At 37.8% G+C, this 19,443-nt stretch overlaps 1 protein-coding gene across 3 annotated transcripts in view; it reads left to right on the top strand.

The window, feature by feature from the left end:
- LOC136879002 (lipase maturation factor 2) overlaps positions 1-19,443 on the top strand; it is a 105,242-nt gene that overhangs the window by 50,913 nt on the left and 34,886 nt on the right. For all 3 annotated transcript variants that reach the window (XM_067152685.2, XM_067152684.2, XM_068228922.1), the window contains exons 6-7: positions 5,005-5,125; positions 12,347-12,475. In XM_067152685.2, coding sequence (XP_067008786.1) covers positions 5,005-5,125; positions 12,347-12,475 — 250 coding nt within the window. The remainder of the gene's footprint in view (positions 1-5,004; positions 5,126-12,346; positions 12,476-19,443) is intronic.

Here is a 19,443-nt window from a genome sequence, read left to right as displayed (position 1 = left end):
AAAAGTTGAAAAGGGGATGATTTGTGACTCAGTATCCAACTATTGTCTGGGATTTTACACTTAGAGGTGCCAAACCTCAAGAAGATAAAGACAACATTGCAAAAAATGGTCTGGGGTACACTGTTGTGAAGAAACTTCGGGTCATGGGGGGGTTACTTGAACACAGGCTACCCTGTATTTGTTGAGAATTATTTTAAGTCAGTGCCACTTGTTTGCCACTTCTATCAGCTGTGTACGTTTATAACTGGAACTGTTAGGAGGAACAGAAAACTTTTGCCACAACAATTTAAAAATAAATTTTCTGTTTGACAGAATGTGTACTATAGATCTGGTCCACTTCTAGCGTGTGCTTTCCGTGAAAAGAACTCTCCAAAACACCCAGCCATTCTTCTGTGCAGTCATGCTACAGCTAAGGATCAAGAAGTTCCAGTATCCCATAATCATTTCAATAGGCAGACCAAACCAGAAATAATTGCAAATTATAATAAATTCATGGGAGAAATTGACACATCTGACTTGATGCTATATAGTTATCTGGATGAAAGGAAAACTAAGGTATTGGAAGAAGGTGGCTTTTAATGATAGCTAGGATGGTGTTGAACAGCTATATTCTTTACAAGGAGAAACATAAGGGGACTGGGAAAATTAAATCTAGGCTCAGTTACACAGCAGCCATTATTGAACACTTGGGGGAGGAGTGGATGGTTACAAATTCATCAGTCATCGGTGATCTACGAGGATCACAGGGGTTAAGGAAGAAAACTTTTCAAGGTCAATTATAATGTGAATTAGTCAAGAAAGTCAAATGCAATCACCATAGCAAGAAAGAGCAACTTTCTTTTTTCCAATGGTATATAACATGTCAGTGCCATCTCTTGGTAGACTTCTGAAATACGTGCTTGACTTCACGGCTGCGAGCTGTCAAGGTACGTTACGTCGCGGGAACAATTGCACAGCTAGGGCTATGAGCATGTGCCATTGATTTAAAACATAGCAAGAGTATTTATTTTAAAAATACTTAAACTTTACATTTTGAATATTTGCCACTAATACTGTTTTGCGTTGAATCCTCCAGCTTTACTTTGTTTTATTTTCCTTGGGAGTGCAGGTAGTTTGTACTTCTATTATATAATACCCCACTGGCTTATCAGCAGAGTTTTTCCATAACCTCCAATTTTTGTTGTATTGTTAAAACAGTTTACCTTTTATCTGTTATGACGAGATAGAACTGAAGACCACACAGACTGATTAACAGCAGGAAAATGAGCCTGAATTCAAGTTTTCACTGTGGCGGAAAACTGTTAACTGAAATGGTACTCTATTGATGTGAGAGGCAAGGTTTATTGCTGTTATAAAATCTACATTTCGTACCAACTCAACGTGTGGCAAACCTACTGTCTACCAAATATGTGCTCTTGAGTTTGAAGTTACTTATGAAATAACCAATAGGCCTGCAGAAAATCCAATGACAGAATTTTCCGAGTTTGATGTCACGTTAGTTCATGTAGTTTTGAATATATAATTTATATTTTAGTATTTTTTATCGCAGGTGGATTGCAGAATATACCATTTTTAAACTTGTTTCAACCATGTGTCAACTTCAAAAACCAGTCGTCTGATCTAATCCAAATTTTAATACAGTGTACAATGTTTATAAATCTCAGAATTTTGTTTCCAAGAAAAAAAGTCAGTTTTGTATAGTAATTTTTTCTCGGCTCAGGGTGGTTGGAAAACTGCTAATAACACAGGTGTTTACAAACTCAAATGTCAAAACTGCACTTCAAGCTACATTGGCCAAACTGGTAAAATTGGCTGTATCTGTTATCAGGAACATGTTAGTGGCAAAAGAGCTCAATAGATTTTTAGCTATTAGTGAACATGTCAGATTTTCGTCAGTTTACATCCATTGACAATGATTTATTCTATTCTCCATTGAGAAAATAAGGGCAAATTACTTAACATCTGAGAAAGCATTTTCATACATTTAAATTCAAGGAGATTAACGCTACTTTCAGTTTAAGTGAGATTCCCGAGCAGAGTAATGTTCTTTTGAGGCATTAAAAATCCGTCTTGATAAAACATAGTTATGTCACCCAGTCTTTCATAAATTTTCAGGTAAAGAAGTTCTCGTTCCCTCTATTTCCTCTTGTCTCTCCCCTCCCACAGTTAACAGTTGACCTGCTTGCAGTCTTAGTTCATGTTTTGCAACTTTCAATTGTTTTACATTTATGAACACGCAACATGAAGCGAATCACATTTATTACATTTTAAATTTACTATCCCCTTTCATTTAATTATACCCCCTGTGGGTGGGGGACGCAGATGAAGAATACACCCACGGTATCCCTTGCCTGTTGTAAGAGGAGACTAAAAGGGGCGACCAAGGGATGATTGACTCAGAACCATGAAACTACTTGTGATTAGTACCATCATGCAGGGAACACCATAGGTCGCCTTTACTTGTGAGTAGTACCACTCTGTTTTGTGATTCGTAGCAGTCCAGCAGGGTTCACTGTGGGTTTCTAGTACCTGTGATTAGTACCACTAAATGCGGAACAACACTGACTTACGCCCCGTGATTAGTGCCATCATGTGAAACACACCACGGGTCTGGGCGTTGCCTCTGGTTAGTAACACAATATGAGCGACACCGTGGGTCTTCGTTGCCTACGTTTAGTACCCACTATGTGTGGAACACCACGGGAATACCGGTGCCCGTCATTAGTACTCCTAGGTGGGTAACACTATGAACTTGCGTTGCCTATGAGTGGCGACATTATGTGCGAAACACCAGAGGTCTGCGTTAACTGTATGACGTACAATAGTTGTGAGTAGTACCATAATGTTTGGAACACCGTGATTTTCTGCTACCTTTGATTAGTACCGCAACTTGAAATACTATGGTTCTGCTTTACTAGCGATAAGTGCCATTATGAGGGACCGTTGACATGGATATGGAACCCCTTTAGACAGGAATCATAATGTTATTTGCTTTACGTCCCACTAACTACTTTTACGGCCTTCGGAGACGCCGAGGTGCCGGAATTTAGCCCCGCAGGAGTTCTTTTATGTGCCAGTAAATCTACCGACACAAGGCTGTCATATTTGAGCACCTTTAAATACCACCGGACTGAGCCAGGATCAAACCTGCCAAGTTGGGGTTAGAAGGCCAGCGCCTTAACCGTCACTCAGCCCGGCTAGACAAGAATCATAGATTCAGGATTGTGCTTTGGAAGCAGTCGCTTGGTCAGTAATATTGTTTCTGGAATTGTGAGGCATTGCGGGTCAGATCCACTCATTGTTTTAAATTCATATTCATCAATTCATTCTTCATCATCACGTTTTGAATTCTGGTCAATGGATGAATTTTGTACTTTTAAATTGCATTTTCTCTCATTTCATAACATAGGGGCCGATGACCTCGGATGTTAGGCCCCTTTAAACAACTAGCATCATCATCATTTAATTATTCTCCTCATTTTTTCTTTCCTATCTCATATGCAACTTTTTAATAGTGCAACTCTCTACTTTTCCATATTGACAACATATTTCAATTTTCATTTTTCTAATTCTCAATTAAAAAATAATTTCTACATGATTACTTTTTAGATGTATCTTACCAATTGATATTTATAACCACTGTCACACTTAAGTCAATTCGTACATCAAGACTTCAAGAATGAGTGCCTTTATATGTTCCTCCGTGTGGTGTTTTTGTATGTTTTTAACGATAAGATATTTCAAGATTAACTTTTTGTAGGACTTTGGCTTGTGTTTTAGTGTGTTTTCTTAACTTCATTTTTAAGGCTGAAGAAGGCCTAAAGGGGTTGAAGCATGTTCCTACCATGTATTTTTTCTTAATTTATTTTAAGACACATTCGTGTATAGACTTTTAATTTTAAGACACATTTGTGTATAGACGAAGGTGGACCAATTACATACTTTTCTTTTATATCTGGATGTTGCAACACTCAGTTTGGAAAGCACTGGGGTAGATGTTAGGTGCATCAGAAAACTTGCCCAAAAGTATGTCAACAATGCTTTGCGATCTATGGTATATTGCCTTCAATTAACAGTATTGTACTTATATTTTTATGTCATGTATTTTTTAATATGAGTATGGAATTCTTTCATAATAACAGAGTTTTCAGCAATTGTCACCATGATACTATTTAACAGCGTGAGGTCAACCCCATGCCTGTTATCATTGGTCATCTACATTCCTCCACCACACCTAAAGAGGTAGCAAGTACTGCTGAAATAGCAAAGATCATCTGGACAACATACTAACTTTTTCTTCACCAGGAATTTTGTCACACAGCGGGTCAGTAGCTGGGATCTTGGAGACCAGTGTGTATTCCTGGCGATACTCAGTATAATGCATCAACATTTAACCAAGTCTGGAAGGATGAGTGAAATGGACAAATTAGAGGCATTTGAGTTGTGGATGTACAAGATACTGCGGTTGACTTGGACAGATAAGGTCACAAACGAGGTAATGAGGCGAATGGGAAAGAGAAAGGAAATATTTACTGTCAAAATCAGAAAGCTGCAGTATCTCGATGTGAGGAGAGAAATATAATCTACCGCGGCTGGTCATTCAAGGGAAGAGACAAGGCGAAAGAAGACCAGGAAGAAGACTCATTTCTTGGATTGATAATCTGAAAACTTCATTCAACTGTTCCACCGTTGAGGAGTTTAGTGCTGCATCATCTAAAGCAAGAATCTCTGTGATGGTAGGCAACCTTCTGAGTAGGAGGTGGAGGACTCCTTCTCCACTCCGAGCTCTATAATGTGCATCTTTCACAAAGAGCTGACCACTGAGCATATTATCCAATGCTTTTCTCTGTATTCCTCACCTGGAAGCCCTAATGGCATTATTTATGATCTTACAGCTGATGCTATTAACCAGCGACTGAATTTAAATGATTTGTAGACTTAATGTGTTACTTGAATGTTGCCATAAGACTAAGTAATTAAATAATAAAACATATCATTTTCTAGGCTTTCCTGCAAGTATGTATCATTGCAACTGGGAACTACAATTTCTTCAACTTCCTGACTCTCACCTTGTGTATCTCATTGCTGGATGATGAGTTCTTCCTGAAGAAGAAGCAGCAGAAAGGTGAGTTCATCTGCTACATTATTGGTGTAAGCACATGGTGCCTATGTTAGCTGATTCAGTCCCACTTAGGTCAGTGGTATTTGAAAGTGCTCAAATATGTCAACCTCATGTCATTAGATTTATTGGCATGTAAAGGAGCTTGTGTAGGGCAATAAAAACAGTAATATTAGTTCGTGGGACTTTAAAACCAATAATATAATCATTATTATTAAATAAATAAAAATTATCAAACTTAAACAACACACATTCAAAGGCAAAGTTGAGGGGAGAGGTGTCAAAAGCTTTACAATAATTGGCCTCATGCAAGATGATGGATTATTCTCTCTGCACTTCATTATTACTCAATTACATCATGAAACTTTGACAAAAGGAAAACTTAACTAAAAACAAAATTAGAAGAAACCCCTCAATAAGAATAAACTGCCTAGCGTTTGCAGAATATTTAGCTTTCTTAGCACTTTACATGGAAGTAGTTCATGCCCATATCACCAGTCTCCAAAAAATAGCCCTAAAAGTAGGATTACAAATATTGGATGAATTCTATATCAGTATGGATCAGTATGCCAATCGAAATTTTAATCTGAATGAGATCACAGAAAAAGCAAACATCCTTTTTAATGCTGTCGTCCCTCCCTTAAACATTTATTTAAAGAGTTAACAAACAAGAGCAAAAGTGCACAACTGAGCCTCCAAAATAAATGCCCCGTCCTACCCCAACCCCTCCCCAAGGCTAGCTAGTCCCCGGCGTACACAAAACATTGTACGGCATGCTCCCGAATAGCACACAAATGACAAGCCAAGACAGCAAGTAACACACACATTGAACTTTAAAACACATTCCATAGACATTCTCTAACAGTAAAACTCTTCTTTCTTCCACCTAGATCATCTGACATAGTCCAACAGAATGCTATTATGAAGAGGAGCTAAGCTTAAGAACATTTCAAATTTATTGTTAAAAACACGGGACTCATGCATATCTCATCACATAAGCTTATCAACATACATCATTATTCATTACCAAATCTCCTCCTGATGTGGATTTTATAAAATACAGTACCATATAACTCAACATTAACATGTTTTTAATTTAAAATAAGCATGTCAACATTATAACAATTAGATTGAATGAATGAGTATATGAGTGAGTGAACACCCAGATCATTGTCATAATGAACTGGTGAACATTTTAGACTATCAAAACTACTCTTTCAAGCCTATTTTATTACCACAACACACCATTGGTGTAATTTAGCATAGTCATTCTTAATAGCTGCCTCTGTGGATCAGCGGTAGAGTGTCGGCCTCCGGATCCCAAGATAGCGGGTTCAAACCCGGCAGAGGTAGTCAGATTTTTGAAGGGCGGAAAAAGTCCATTCGACACTCCATGTCGTACAATGTCGGCATGTAAAAGATCTCGGGTGTCACATTTGGTGTTTACCCGACAAAATTCATTAAATCTCAGCCATAGACGCCCAAGAGAGTTTCGGTTTACTCGGTCTGCCATCTGGTGGGGGCCTAGCGTAAAACGGAACGTCGAAATTGATGAGCAGACAGCCAGATGGCATCAAATTGAAATGTCTGCACACGGTAGCTGAGGCCATACGATTATTATTATTATTATTATTATTATTATTATTATTATTATTATTATTATTTATTCTTAAAAGCTTCCTTCAGGCTAGCAACCCGTTGGAAGGACATTTGATTGCTTTCAAGTCTTGCAAAAAGTAAAATGCAAGACCGTAACGGGTCACATGGCCCAATACTTGGAAGGAAGATGATGATGATGATGATTCTTAATTAAGTAATGTTTTAATATTATATGTTGTTTTTATTAAGACAAAGGTTCTTCAGCAGCTGAAGATGACCCACAAATAAGGTCCAAACCGGAACTGTTATGTAAAAATATTTTGAGTACCTTCTAAGAAATAAATGTATTGATTAGGTGGAAAGTTCCTTTCTTTATATTTGCAATTATTAGAATCATCAATACGGATAATGAAGCTAATAGATTATAAATACAAATATTCTTTGATAAAACTGCCATCATGCCCCTGAAACCCCTGAGTAAAAATAAAGGTTTCATAAATGATCAAAAAATCAACATAGTTGTACAATTTAAGTATCTTGGAGAAATCACCACACACAACTTAAATGAGAAAGAAACATGGATAAATAGAACTAATAATATGAAAAAAGCTCTATTTCTAACCTGGTCAACAAATAACAAGAAATGTTTGGCAATAGACACTAAGGTCCAACGCTATAAAAAACGTAACTCTCCCAGAAGCTACGTATGCTCGCGAAACCCTGTTCCAAATTAAAAATGATTTAAGAACTTGTCTGCTCCTCAAAACTGAAAGAAGAAGAATTCGCATAAATAAATTCTAGGTCAAATCTGGAGAATCCTTCCCAGAGAAACTGTCTATCTAGAGATTGACGCAGTCACTAGCACAATGAAGAAGGAAAAAATCTCGTATTTCTTTCACATCATGAGACTACCAGGAAACAGGATTTTACAACTAATGATGGGAAATCTTGGAAACAAGACAGGAGGATAATGGATCCATGAAATTCAGCAAGATATCAAAGCAGTTGAACTTGAGATACCAGATGCAGAGAACAAAAATAAAATTAACACCTTTCTTAAGACTCAGATTTTCAGCAGAAATGACACAGAAGGGATATAGAGATTTGAGACGAATCGAGAAAATTATGATTTGAACGAATGAAAAAGTACTGGGCACATCTCGAGAACCAGAGTACAACCTTCAAAGAGAAAACGGATGTGAAACAACTCAAGTGGTCCAATGCGGCCAATAAACTTTATAATATTATTTTTATTATTATTATTGTCATAACATTTTCCGTATTTCTCAGAATCCAAGAACTTTTCTTTCTCAATTTCGTGTGAAAAATCTAGGGTTGTCTTACATTCGCGACCTAACAGTACTGAACGCCACTGGCAGCTACAACGGTAACAACGCAGCTTCCCTTCACCTCCCACGTTCGCATAAACTCAACCTTCATTATTCGCGTCTATTAGACATCATTAGCCATGGCAGCTGATTGTATAGCGTCTGTGTAGTGTCACTGGTTCTCGGAAAATAGTAAAGAGAGAATGGCATTCTGCATTTCTCAAATCTGCAGAATGACATAAAATCGTTACACTCTTGAGCTAATTCATTGCAAGGTCGACCATAATGTACTTCCGAGCCCCAGCTGCGCAGAAAATATCATTCGAATTGGAATAGCAAGGGTGCAAACCTTAGAATTTTAGAAAGTTCACGGCTACTTGGTGACCCAAGTTATAACGCATGTACTGTACTAGACGCTTAGGAAAGGTAAGTTTTAAAGACAGCAGGAATATTTTCGTGATTTATCATCGTATTGTAGAAACAGGTAGAACAGGTATTGTTGGCAAATTTTCAGCAGGATCTAGTCGATATTGTAATGCCAATAAGTCAATGGTTATTAAAAACATGGAAATGAAGAATAATAATGCAGTTGCAAGAAAATACGGCATAACTAATGCCAATGTTCTGCATTGCTGTGGAGACAAAGCTTAAAAATACATACTGTACAAAAAATGCATTCAGTGGCCCGCAACAAGGAGGCTTTAAAGAAGTCGAAGATGAAGTGGAGGTATGTGCGCGTAAAACACAAGGGTGGAATGGCCATAACACGGCGCACTAAACTCGACCTGCAATGTCCACGTCTTACCTTGCTAGCCAGCCGAAACCGGCAAGGGAGACATGTTTCTAGCAGCAGCCGATTGTACCTGACTCTTAATAACTGTTGTATAGACAACAGGAATGTTTTCGTGATGGATCATCATATTGTAGATACACACAGAACAGGTATTGCCAGCAAATTGTCAATGGAATTTTCGTTGATATTATGTTAGGTTTTTTTTTTTTTTTTTTTTTTTTTTTTAAGCCCACATTGGAGCACTTAAATTCATATACACTACAGTCTTCACAATATTAGTTGTAATGTTTTCTCAACTTTCTCTTCTCATCCCAGAACTTCATTTTTTCTGACCTGGTCGCCCTCTCTTCATCTGTAATGGTGAACTGTTTTCGTTTGGCTGTTTTTAATTTTAGTCTTGTATCTCTATTTCTCAGAATCCTCTTCTCTTTTCTCTCTGCAATTTGTTTCTTTGTTATATTCAGCTCTTCTAAATCATTCTGGACCTTAACGAACCAGTTGTTCTTGGTTTTACTTTTCCAAAAGAAATTAGTCTGGTCTCTAATAGTCTTACTATGTGGCTGAAAAAGGCAATTCTCCTTTTTCGCATTGTATCCACAGTTGATTCCTTTTCTCAATGGACTGTTTCATTAGGCAGCAGTCTCCATTGTCCATTTACTTGATATTTTTATTGATGATTGTCCTGATGATCTTTCAATTTTTTTGGATTTTATCCTTTGTTGCTTTGGTATTCAACTTAAGAGTTTCACTTGCATAAGTTGCTTCGGGTTTAACTACTGAACCATAATGTTTGAATTTGGCAGAGAGGTTTCTTCTGGTATGTTGATCATGTGACTCATTGTGCTTGTCTGTTTTGTTCTGTATTCTATGGAGGCTTTCTCATTTAGGTTCCAAGTTATAATTTCCCCAAGATACTCGAACTTTTTTACAACCTTAATTTGTTTATCGTTCGATTGAATGACAGGAGTGTCCACCTCAAAGGTGGGCATAATTTCTGTCGTTTCAAATGAAATTTGTAATCCCACTTTTGCTGCAATGTTTTCTAGTTGTTCAATTTGGACTTTAGCCTCTTCCACATTATTTGCCAGTAGTGCAAGATCGTCTGCAAATGCTAAGCAGTTTAGTTTTATATTTCTACCAATCTTGATGTTCGGTTGGTGTTTCTTTCTCCATTCTCGCATGACCTTCTCCAGTACACATTTAAACAAAATAGGTGAGAGACCATCCCCCTGCTGAAGTCCAGTTTTGATTGTAAATGGCTCTGACATTTCCTCTTTAAATTTAACTTTTGCTTTAGTATTCTTGAGAGTGATTCCAATAAGGTTGATCAGTTTTCTGTGAACACCAAATTCTTGAAGGGTATTAAGAAATGACTCCCGATGAATACTGTCATAAGCTCTTTTGAAGTCAACGAAAGTGATGACTAGGTTCTTACTGCAAGCTCTTTGATGCTTCATAATCCAATTAAGACCGATGATTTGATCTGGACAACTTCTGCCTGGCCGAAATCCTCCTTGGTACGCACCAAGTTCTTGGTTCAGTTGTTCCTGTATTCTTCAGTAAATAATTTTGGAAAAGATATTATATGTGACAAGGGATATCCCTCTATAATTATTGGGATCTGACCTGTCACCTTTCTTGTGTAGGGAGTGGATTATTGCCGAGCTCCATTCCTCAGGCATTTTTTCAGAGTTCCATATGTCATTAATACGTTTATGCAAGTTTCGGAGAGAGTGATCATTGGCATTCTTCCATAATTCTGCAACCAACTGATTTTCTCCTGCTGCATTATAGTTCTTGAGCAAGTTAATGGCTTTGATCACTTCCTCATATGTTGGTGGTATAACCTTTTCTAGTGGTGTTTTGATTTTTGGTTTAGGGTCAAACTCCAGATATTCTCTTGGGTCTTTGCAGTTGAGTAATTTTCTGAAGTAGACTGCCAAGATATTTGCATTGTCTTGGTTGTTATGTGGCATGCACAAGTGTTGGTGGAGTAAACTTAGACTGATACTGTTTAAACGTCTTGTAATAATCCCTTGTTTTATGTTGCTTGAATTATTAATCTATTGTTCTGAGCATTTCATTCTGATTTATTCCTGACAAGTTGTGTTATTTGTATATGTTCTTATCCTCCATTCTAATTTCTGGTCTTTGTCATTCGCCTCGTAACATCATCGTTGACTATTTCCAGTTGCCTGGAGTGTGAACGCCTCACCATCTCTGTCCATGAACCATTTTTCTTTCACAAACCCTCTCCTGATGTCTTTCTCTACTACATCCTTCACAAAATCAGTCCAGTCCATTTTTCTCCAGATCTCCTCACTGATTTTTTTTTTTTTCTTTCTTTTTCATATTCCCTTCCTTGCCATCTTGTTGACACTTACCATTTTTACATGGCTAAACCACTTTAGTCTTTCCTTTTGGATCCTTTGTAGTGTTTTCTATTCCCACCTCTTTTTTATTCCTAATTTTGTCTTTCCTAGTCTTCTGGATCATGATGCACAGAAACTTTATTTCGGCTGCTTGGGAGTTTCAAGCTTTCCTTTCTCATTAATGTGGTAGTTTTCAGGCTATATGTGAAGATTGGGGTGATAATCAAAACATATAAAGCAATATTCATTTGGACTTGCATGACATTTCTGAAATCTTTCATAAAATTATTTTTAAAAAATTGGCAGATATATTGACAATCCAGGCAGAGTGCTGGCCGACGATGCCAGCGAGAGATAATAGTTGTGGTGCAGTTGCGACTCTGTGGACAGGGCCAGCATCGAGCTATCAATATCGCTGGTGAATTGTTTAAGCCCACTATGAGGAAGCTCTTAGAAGAAGCTGGAAGCTGATTAACAATGGACCAGGCACACAGAATGGGGACCAATGAATCTTCTATGGGCCTTTATGAGAGCACAAGTGGTGTATGCCAGTCAGTCTGGAGTCTATCTCAAGTGAGAGCGTTGCGTGTCATTCGTGAGTAAGCCGTTTGAGACAGACGCGAATCCATGACAAGTCATGCATTGTGATAATCCATCAGGCAGCCACGCAAAGTTAGAAGCTGAACTAACTGTGAACGGTTCTGGAATGACGCTGTACTGTGGGGAGCTATTTGGATGGACTGGTATGCAGTGTAGTTGCTCGAGTAAGTGCATGTGTGTGATTGAAGAGAAACTGTGTCAAATGGAAAACTCAAGCGTTAGTGAACTTGTGATTTATCTGTAAATAGTAGTTCAGTGAATTTAGTAGAGTTTAAAACCTGCCACGTCTCTGTGTAGTGATTTAAGTTTTAAGGACCCCAATAACCTGCCATAGTATAGACTTTCCTTTGAATTGTACCCTGCATTATGCAAGAGTCTATCCATCCCTTTGGAAATACTGTTGCTTGCTAATAACATCTTGTTAAATTTTTTACTGATTATTATTATTATTATTATTATTATTATTATTATTATTATTATTATTATTATTATTATTATTATTATTATTATTATTATTTTATTTATATATTTACAGGAAATGGAGGCTTGTCCAACATTATAAGCAAAATCATTACGTGGGCTGTATATATAGGTGTTCTCTACGGTACAGTCAAATACTACAGCTTGAGGATCACTCCCAATTACACCATTGAGTCAGACATAGGTAAGTCTCTGTCATATTGTATCTTGAGGTAGCAAAAATGTTCTGGTTACAAATTTATTTACCTTGGAGAAGAGAAGGGCTGTATATTATGAATTGTGTTGGTTAGTAGAACATACTGTTATACAGTTGCATCTTGAACTGTGGAAAATAAACTTCAGGAGCTGTAAGAAAGTGGTATATCAACTTGTGTATAAAATATCAACATGAACAGGAATTTGTAATAGAACACACACAATGACAGATCAGCATCACAAGAGGAATGAAGAGGAAGAGGAGAGGACAATTGGGAAAACTTAAAAAGGACAAAGAGTATTCACATCCTTGTGCACTTGTGTTTTTACATAGACAGAGATGCTAACTATTGTAGATTTTCCACAATTTCTATGTTTTCTTTTCTTTTTCACATATAATATGATACGGAACCAGTATTGATTATTACGGAGTTCACAAAATCAAACTTTTTAAAAATAAAATCTCCATGTCTGCTGCAAACATTAAGAGAAAAAAAAGGTTGTAATTGGAGACTCGCTATGGGAATATATTTTGTTACAAAATTATGAAATAGAAACAGTTATCCACAACCTTTTAACAGTAAGCATGAGGCAAATTCCAAATGCATGTGCTGAGTTTCTTTTTTGTTACTACTCATTACGTGCCTGCACCGATTATTTACTATGTTGCTTATTTTTCTTGCTTATATAATGTAGTGCAGACATTTATTTAGGTGAAAGTAAGAACCACCAACACCACCTTAGACTGCAGCTGTCCATTGTAGCATAGTCTACTGCAAATAATAGAGGGTTAGGGTATGTTCAACCAAAAAACATATGTAGTAACATTTAGCCCATACAACTCGATTGTCATGTTAAAATAGAGAGAGCATCTTGCATTACCCTTTGATGCAATTAAGCGTTTATACCAATCATGTACTTTTAGATTTCAAATGGCATGGATAGTTATCATGTGTTTGAAAAGTAGTGTACATGTTTCACAAAACAAGTTCTTTGGTGAAATTACCGGTGGTCCTAGGCATGAAAGTTCTTCCATATACTGTATAATCCCGAATACCTTCTGCACTTTTTTTAAATACCACTTCTTAAAATTGGGTGCGGGTCTTATTCCTTTCATTTCACGGTGCGATACGTCACACATCTGGGGAGTAAGTTATTTTTACTGTATTTTAGTTTTAAGGGTTGGCACTGGATTCAGCCACGTCTTCAGACAGTGTTTGTTTGAAAATAACAAATGGACATACGTGTACTGTATTGTTCTCTTATGTATTTCATGTGATATTGGAGATTTGTTTTATAATATAAATGTGTTTAAAAACTTTCCTAAAAGAATGCTGTAGTTTATGAGCCCAGTAAAATTATTGCTAAGTATGGAACAAGTCTGAAATCAGACATCAGCACACTTGTGGTCGCCGTGACTTGGCAACCGACCTTCTCACCACGTGCTCGCCCACCCCAAACACTTTCACTTTTACCGTAAGCGCTCGGTGGCAGTCAGTCTACAGTCTACCAGCAGAGTTGGCTATGCGGTCAGGGGTGCGCGGCTTTGAGCTTGCATCCGGGAGATAGTGGGTTTGCCAGTGATTTATCAAAGTGCATTATTTGGCTAACGTAAATGCACCTTATTGGATACATTTTGAAAATAGTTTTTTTCATGGTATTTGAAAGTTTTAAACTGTGAATCAATGTTATTTGCATGCAGTAATGACCGTTATTAGAATATTTTGTGACGCGGTGAGGGTTGGCATTCCTGAATTATGAGTTGGCAGTTACAGTAGAAGTCTGATAGTCCGGCACGTTCGGGACCGGCCCGGTGCCGGATTACTAAAAATGCCAGACTATCGGGCGGTACCTCTTACTACGATATAGGTTAAGGTGTACAGCGAAAACAGCTGTAACATGGTGTTTTGCAGTAAAATGTTGATCAGCAGAATCATTAGTTTAAATTAGGGCAGCACCAAATGTTCATTCAACACATTCAGTTTACATACATGTACTATACAGTATTTTAGTGTGACTTAAAAATATCTCAAATATCTTTTTGTTTTAGAGATTGTTGCCGCTTGGCATAAAAGTTATTTTTGATATGTAAGTTCTGTGGAATTATAATTAGTATTACACTCAGCAGAAGTGTCCAGCTGATTCTCTCCTTTTCTTTGGTTTCCTCATCTGAGTCACTCTCTTCAGGATTGTGTATAGGTTGAGGGTTTAATACACTTTGGATAAGGTCCTCATCGGATAGCTCCTGCTCGGTAGGTTTATTGTTATCCATTTTAATCCACTCCGTGAGTTCCTCTTCAGATTACATAAAATCAGCTTCATGGTCCGTATCGCACTTAAACGGGTTCACAACTAAGTATTTTTTAGTGTATCGACAAGGTGGACACTTCCTCTAAAACATTGATACTTTGTCAAATATATGTATGTTTCATCTAAACAGTGTTATGTGGCTGAAGATGTTGATAATATACAAAACATGTACCACTTTTAACCAGTAAGTTGCCTTAAGCAATTTAGTGTATCGACAAGGTGGAAAATAAAGTTGTGAATTCCTCTTCAGATTTGTTATCCAAAGGATTGTTGTTTTTTACACTTCTTACAACATCCAAGACTTCAGGCACTGATTCGGGATGTTGTTCCTCCACAACAGTCTGTGGTGTTGAATCAAATGTAGGATCCGCAGTTTGCCAAATTTTTCCCCAGCACCGTTGTAAAGTAACTATTTTTACTTGAGACCAGGACAGTGCGACAGCATAAACGGCATCTTGTACGTTAAACTTTTTTTGGAGTTCAGTTACATCACACTCAGCATTTAACAGGCTGTGAACGAAAGAACTCCTATAAAAACATTTGAAGTTCTGGATTACTGCTTGATCCATTGGCTGAATCAGGACGTAACATTAGGTGACAGAAGTGTAGCAAATATATTTCCAGAAACTAACTCAGCTTCTGGTGGATGTGCTTTACAGTTGTCCAGAAGGATGGTTTTGCTGTCTTCTGGTAGACCCAGCTTTCTTTGACTTTTGGCACAAAATGAAAGAACCAGTCTTTAAATAGGGTGACGGTCATCCACGCATTTGATTGAGCGTCATAATGATTGATAATGATAATGATTGATGCATGCTCGCAGTGTGTGGGTCGGCGCAGTGTGTGGGTCGGACACAAAGCTATTCAGCTATTTGTGCGACGTCATCAGAGCTGCAGGAGGCCTGCGATACGGAGACGGACATTTCTTAACTACGAAACGCAGATGTACCGCATGACTTAGATGCCTTTTCATTGCATACTTTAGTACGGGCGAAACTATTCACAAATTTGTGCAATGTCATCAGAGCTGCCATAAGACTTGTACCCACTCCGAAGCGGAATCGTTCTTCTCTGACAAATTACGTTGGGAGGGGTCTTGAATGCAAGTTTTATTTTTTTTCATTTCCTTCGTTTCAAAAAGCCAGGGGGGTCTGTACACGAGTAAGTATGGTGTAAAAAATGTCAAAAACATATCGGATATAAGGCTTTCGGGCGTTTGCTCTATCAACCAGCGTTTGGTCCTAGGTCTGACACTAGACTCATTAGAGTGGGATGTGTTAGACCCTTCCCACTGACGCTGGGGTGTATGCAGGTGAACTTATCAAAAGCCCTTACAAGAGGCACAGTCTGATAACTGCACACGGGACATAAATCTCCACGATGGAAACGCTGGTTAATAGAGCAAACGCCTGAAAGCCTTACATCTGATATGTTTTTGACATTTTTGACATGCTCTATTGGTGAAAAATATCTAATTCCCTCCATGGGAATTTCGAATTTTCGATTAAGTATGGTGTATCCGTAAATTTACATTCGTATTTGCGTAAAGACCACATGGACCTTGCCAAGTGATATGAAATGTTTTTGCTTAAGTTACGCTTTGTTGGAAGAAATTTTAATTCATTTTATTTTTTCAAAATGAGCCTTCCAAAAATTAGGGTGTGGGGATTATTCACTTAAATACGGTATATAATTAACCACAAAACTCTATAGGAATATCAGAAGCCATACATCATATCAGATCTCTTCAATAAAATTTTAGAAAAATCTGTCAAAGAATTAGAAATGCACAAAAATTCCAAAGAACACTTGCATATTAATCAACTAATTACAGTAAAACCTCGTTAATTCAAAGTCGTTGGGACTAAAAAATAAACTTCGAATTATGTGATTTCGAATTAACCGCCAATTCGCAATTCAGAATTACCAACCCTTGCCACGTTACAAAATATTCTAAGGCCCATTACTGCAAGCATTTAACCTTGATTTACAGGTTATACCTTTCAAATACCATGGAAAAAACTATTTCCGAAATGTATCCAACAAGGTGCATTTACAATGTTCAAATAATGCACTTGGATAAATCACTGACAAACATACCCTCACGCAACAAAAGAAAAAAATCTCACAATTCAAAGACGAGGATAAATTATGTTGGTTCCCCTGTGCAAATGCATTATTTCTTGGATTTATATTCTGTTTGCATTTTTAGATGCTTTGTACTGGCATGGAAAGTGCCAGACGCCCTTAAAACATTGTGGCATTTCGAACTTTCCTATGACGAGGGGATAAAGTTTCTCGCTTCCACGTGCATTGCAACGCACTACAATGACTCCCATCCCCCACCATTGTACGATTCCCCGACTGGAACTTTCTCCTTTAAACCCATAAGACCGTTTGGGCTCGCAATGCAGTTTCATCGGCAATGGCAATATTGTTCGGTGCCTACGAATTTATTATATGAGCCACGTTTTTTCGTCAACTGTCGGCATTGCTAGGGTTCACGGATTCTGTTTTTCCGCACATTGCCTGTTGCGTGATATTACGTCGTTCCTTAGAAGGTTGAATACAAAGGAATTCCGATTTCATTCAACTTAGCAATCATGAAGTGCACTCTAAACCCACCGAAGTATGTGTACGTGCGGAAAGCTACCCCTCCACGTTCCGGAACGCGTTCTATTATGACGCGGATAAATTTTGAGTTGAAATTAATCTGTATAATACTGTTGTTTTAAAATGTAAAGGCAGTTTCGAATTAAACGTCTGAATTTCGGTAATGGGGCCAACATTGTACTTCGAATTACGAATTATCCGTATTTCAAATTAAACAATTTAAATAGCATGCAAAACTGTATTTCATGTTTCCGGAAACGAAAGCTTCCTCTATTTAGGTGGGATTTTGAATTGACTGATTTCGAATTATCAAGGTTCTACTCTAATCACAAAACTATTTATAGGAACACCAGAACCCATAAATCATGTCAGATTTCATCAGTAAAATCACTTTAGGAAACATTGATCTTGAATTGCATTTTTGCTGATCTGAAAGAAAGTAGCAAGTGACTTACAGATTTGTACTAGTAATTTTGTACTGTATGTCATTGGTTAAAATTCGAGAAATCGCAGTAGAATACATCTCTGTGGAAACTTACATCCCTCAGCTGCTGACAACTGAATCTTGTAAGTCACACGCACTCTCTTCCCCGTTGCTTGAATGCTGTGAGATATTGCCATCTTTGCTACTGCCCTGCCTCAGTGAGTCATGCTCACTCCCATCCAGAGCATTGGGAAATCCCTATCTTTTTGAAACTCTTCACCATTGTTTAAAGAGGAATAAGTTTTCAACTAATCACCCTGGAGCACTAGTTCCAGTGACGACAATCTAATCTTCTTGCCCAGGCATCAATTTGTGATTTGCACTAATCATCCATTTGTTATAAAACAGACAAAGATGGTCTTTAAATGGCTTATTAACACTCATGTCCAAGGGCTCCAGAATGGATGTCACATCACAGGGAATCGTGTGCTTTGTCTTCCTTTCATCAAAAAGATACTTTACTTTGGTCAAGAGATGAACTCTGAAACTGTCCAAGAGAAGCATAGTTGGCAGTTTCGGCAGTGCTTCTGGTCATCTGTCCCACATTATCCTCACCTAGTCCACCATCACATAGATCCATCCATCCCTTGGGTTGCACACATCTGTTCGCTTAGATGGAATTTAATGCTTTTTGGCAATTTTCCTTTTAAAAAGAATGTATGGTGGCAGCTTTCTTCCATCTGCAGAAATGGCAAGCATTACTGTAGAATGTTGTTTCTCGTTCATTACCTGTGTATTTTAATGGAATGCTCAAAGCACCTCGTTATGCAGTTGTTCTACTGTGAGGCATATCAGACTAAACCAGCTTTGTTGATTTCTGATTTCCTGGTATTGGCGTTGCACAAAGTGTTGGAAGGCAACAACTTTCTCCGTGTAATCCGATGGCAATTTCTGTATAGTTGTCTTCAACAGATAACATAGCACCACGTGCATCCACTGGCTCAGACTCAACTTTCCTTAAATGGCATTGTGCCAAGCCACTTCACGTCTCTTTACACCATATCGTTGTTAACACTGTAACCATCATTGTGCACTTGCTGAACATAATCAAAATCTGCTTGCTCTATGTGCAAAAAATCATCTGTTTTAGGGCCTGTAACTGCACACCTGTTTTTGTTTGATTTTTAAAATATCTTCCGGTCTTGATCAGTCTCAATCCTGCTGTGCAATTTTTATATTTTCCCACATTACCAAAGCGTCACTAATCTCTCGGGTAAAATATCACATGCACTAGCTGACTAGATACTGTTCTGCCACTGCTCACTGGCATGCTATTCCACAAATCGCAATAGCTTCGCATCCTTTTTACCATGATCGCAACTGGTGGTCGCAGCAGCTGATTGCACGCACTGGTATTTCCCAGTGACTTGTGATACTGGTACTTTAAAAATATCGACTGAGGATTCTACAGCATAATATTTTCTTAGAAAAAAAGTAAGCAACAAGTATGCCGTCAAACTTTGTGCTGATTTTAGGACTTGGAAAATACATTGCATTGATTATGCTGTGGTATAAAGATAAAAATTTCATTGTTCCGTATTGAAAGTATTAAC

Source organism: Anabrus simplex, chromosome 8, assembly GCF_040414725.1.
Source record: "Anabrus simplex isolate iqAnaSimp1 chromosome 8, ASM4041472v1, whole genome shotgun sequence".
Lineage (NCBI taxonomy): Eukaryota > Metazoa > Arthropoda > Insecta > Orthoptera > Tettigoniidae > Anabrus > Anabrus simplex.
The sequence above is the reverse complement of the archived record's forward strand: the minus strand, read 5'-3'. Positions and strand labels throughout refer to the sequence as shown.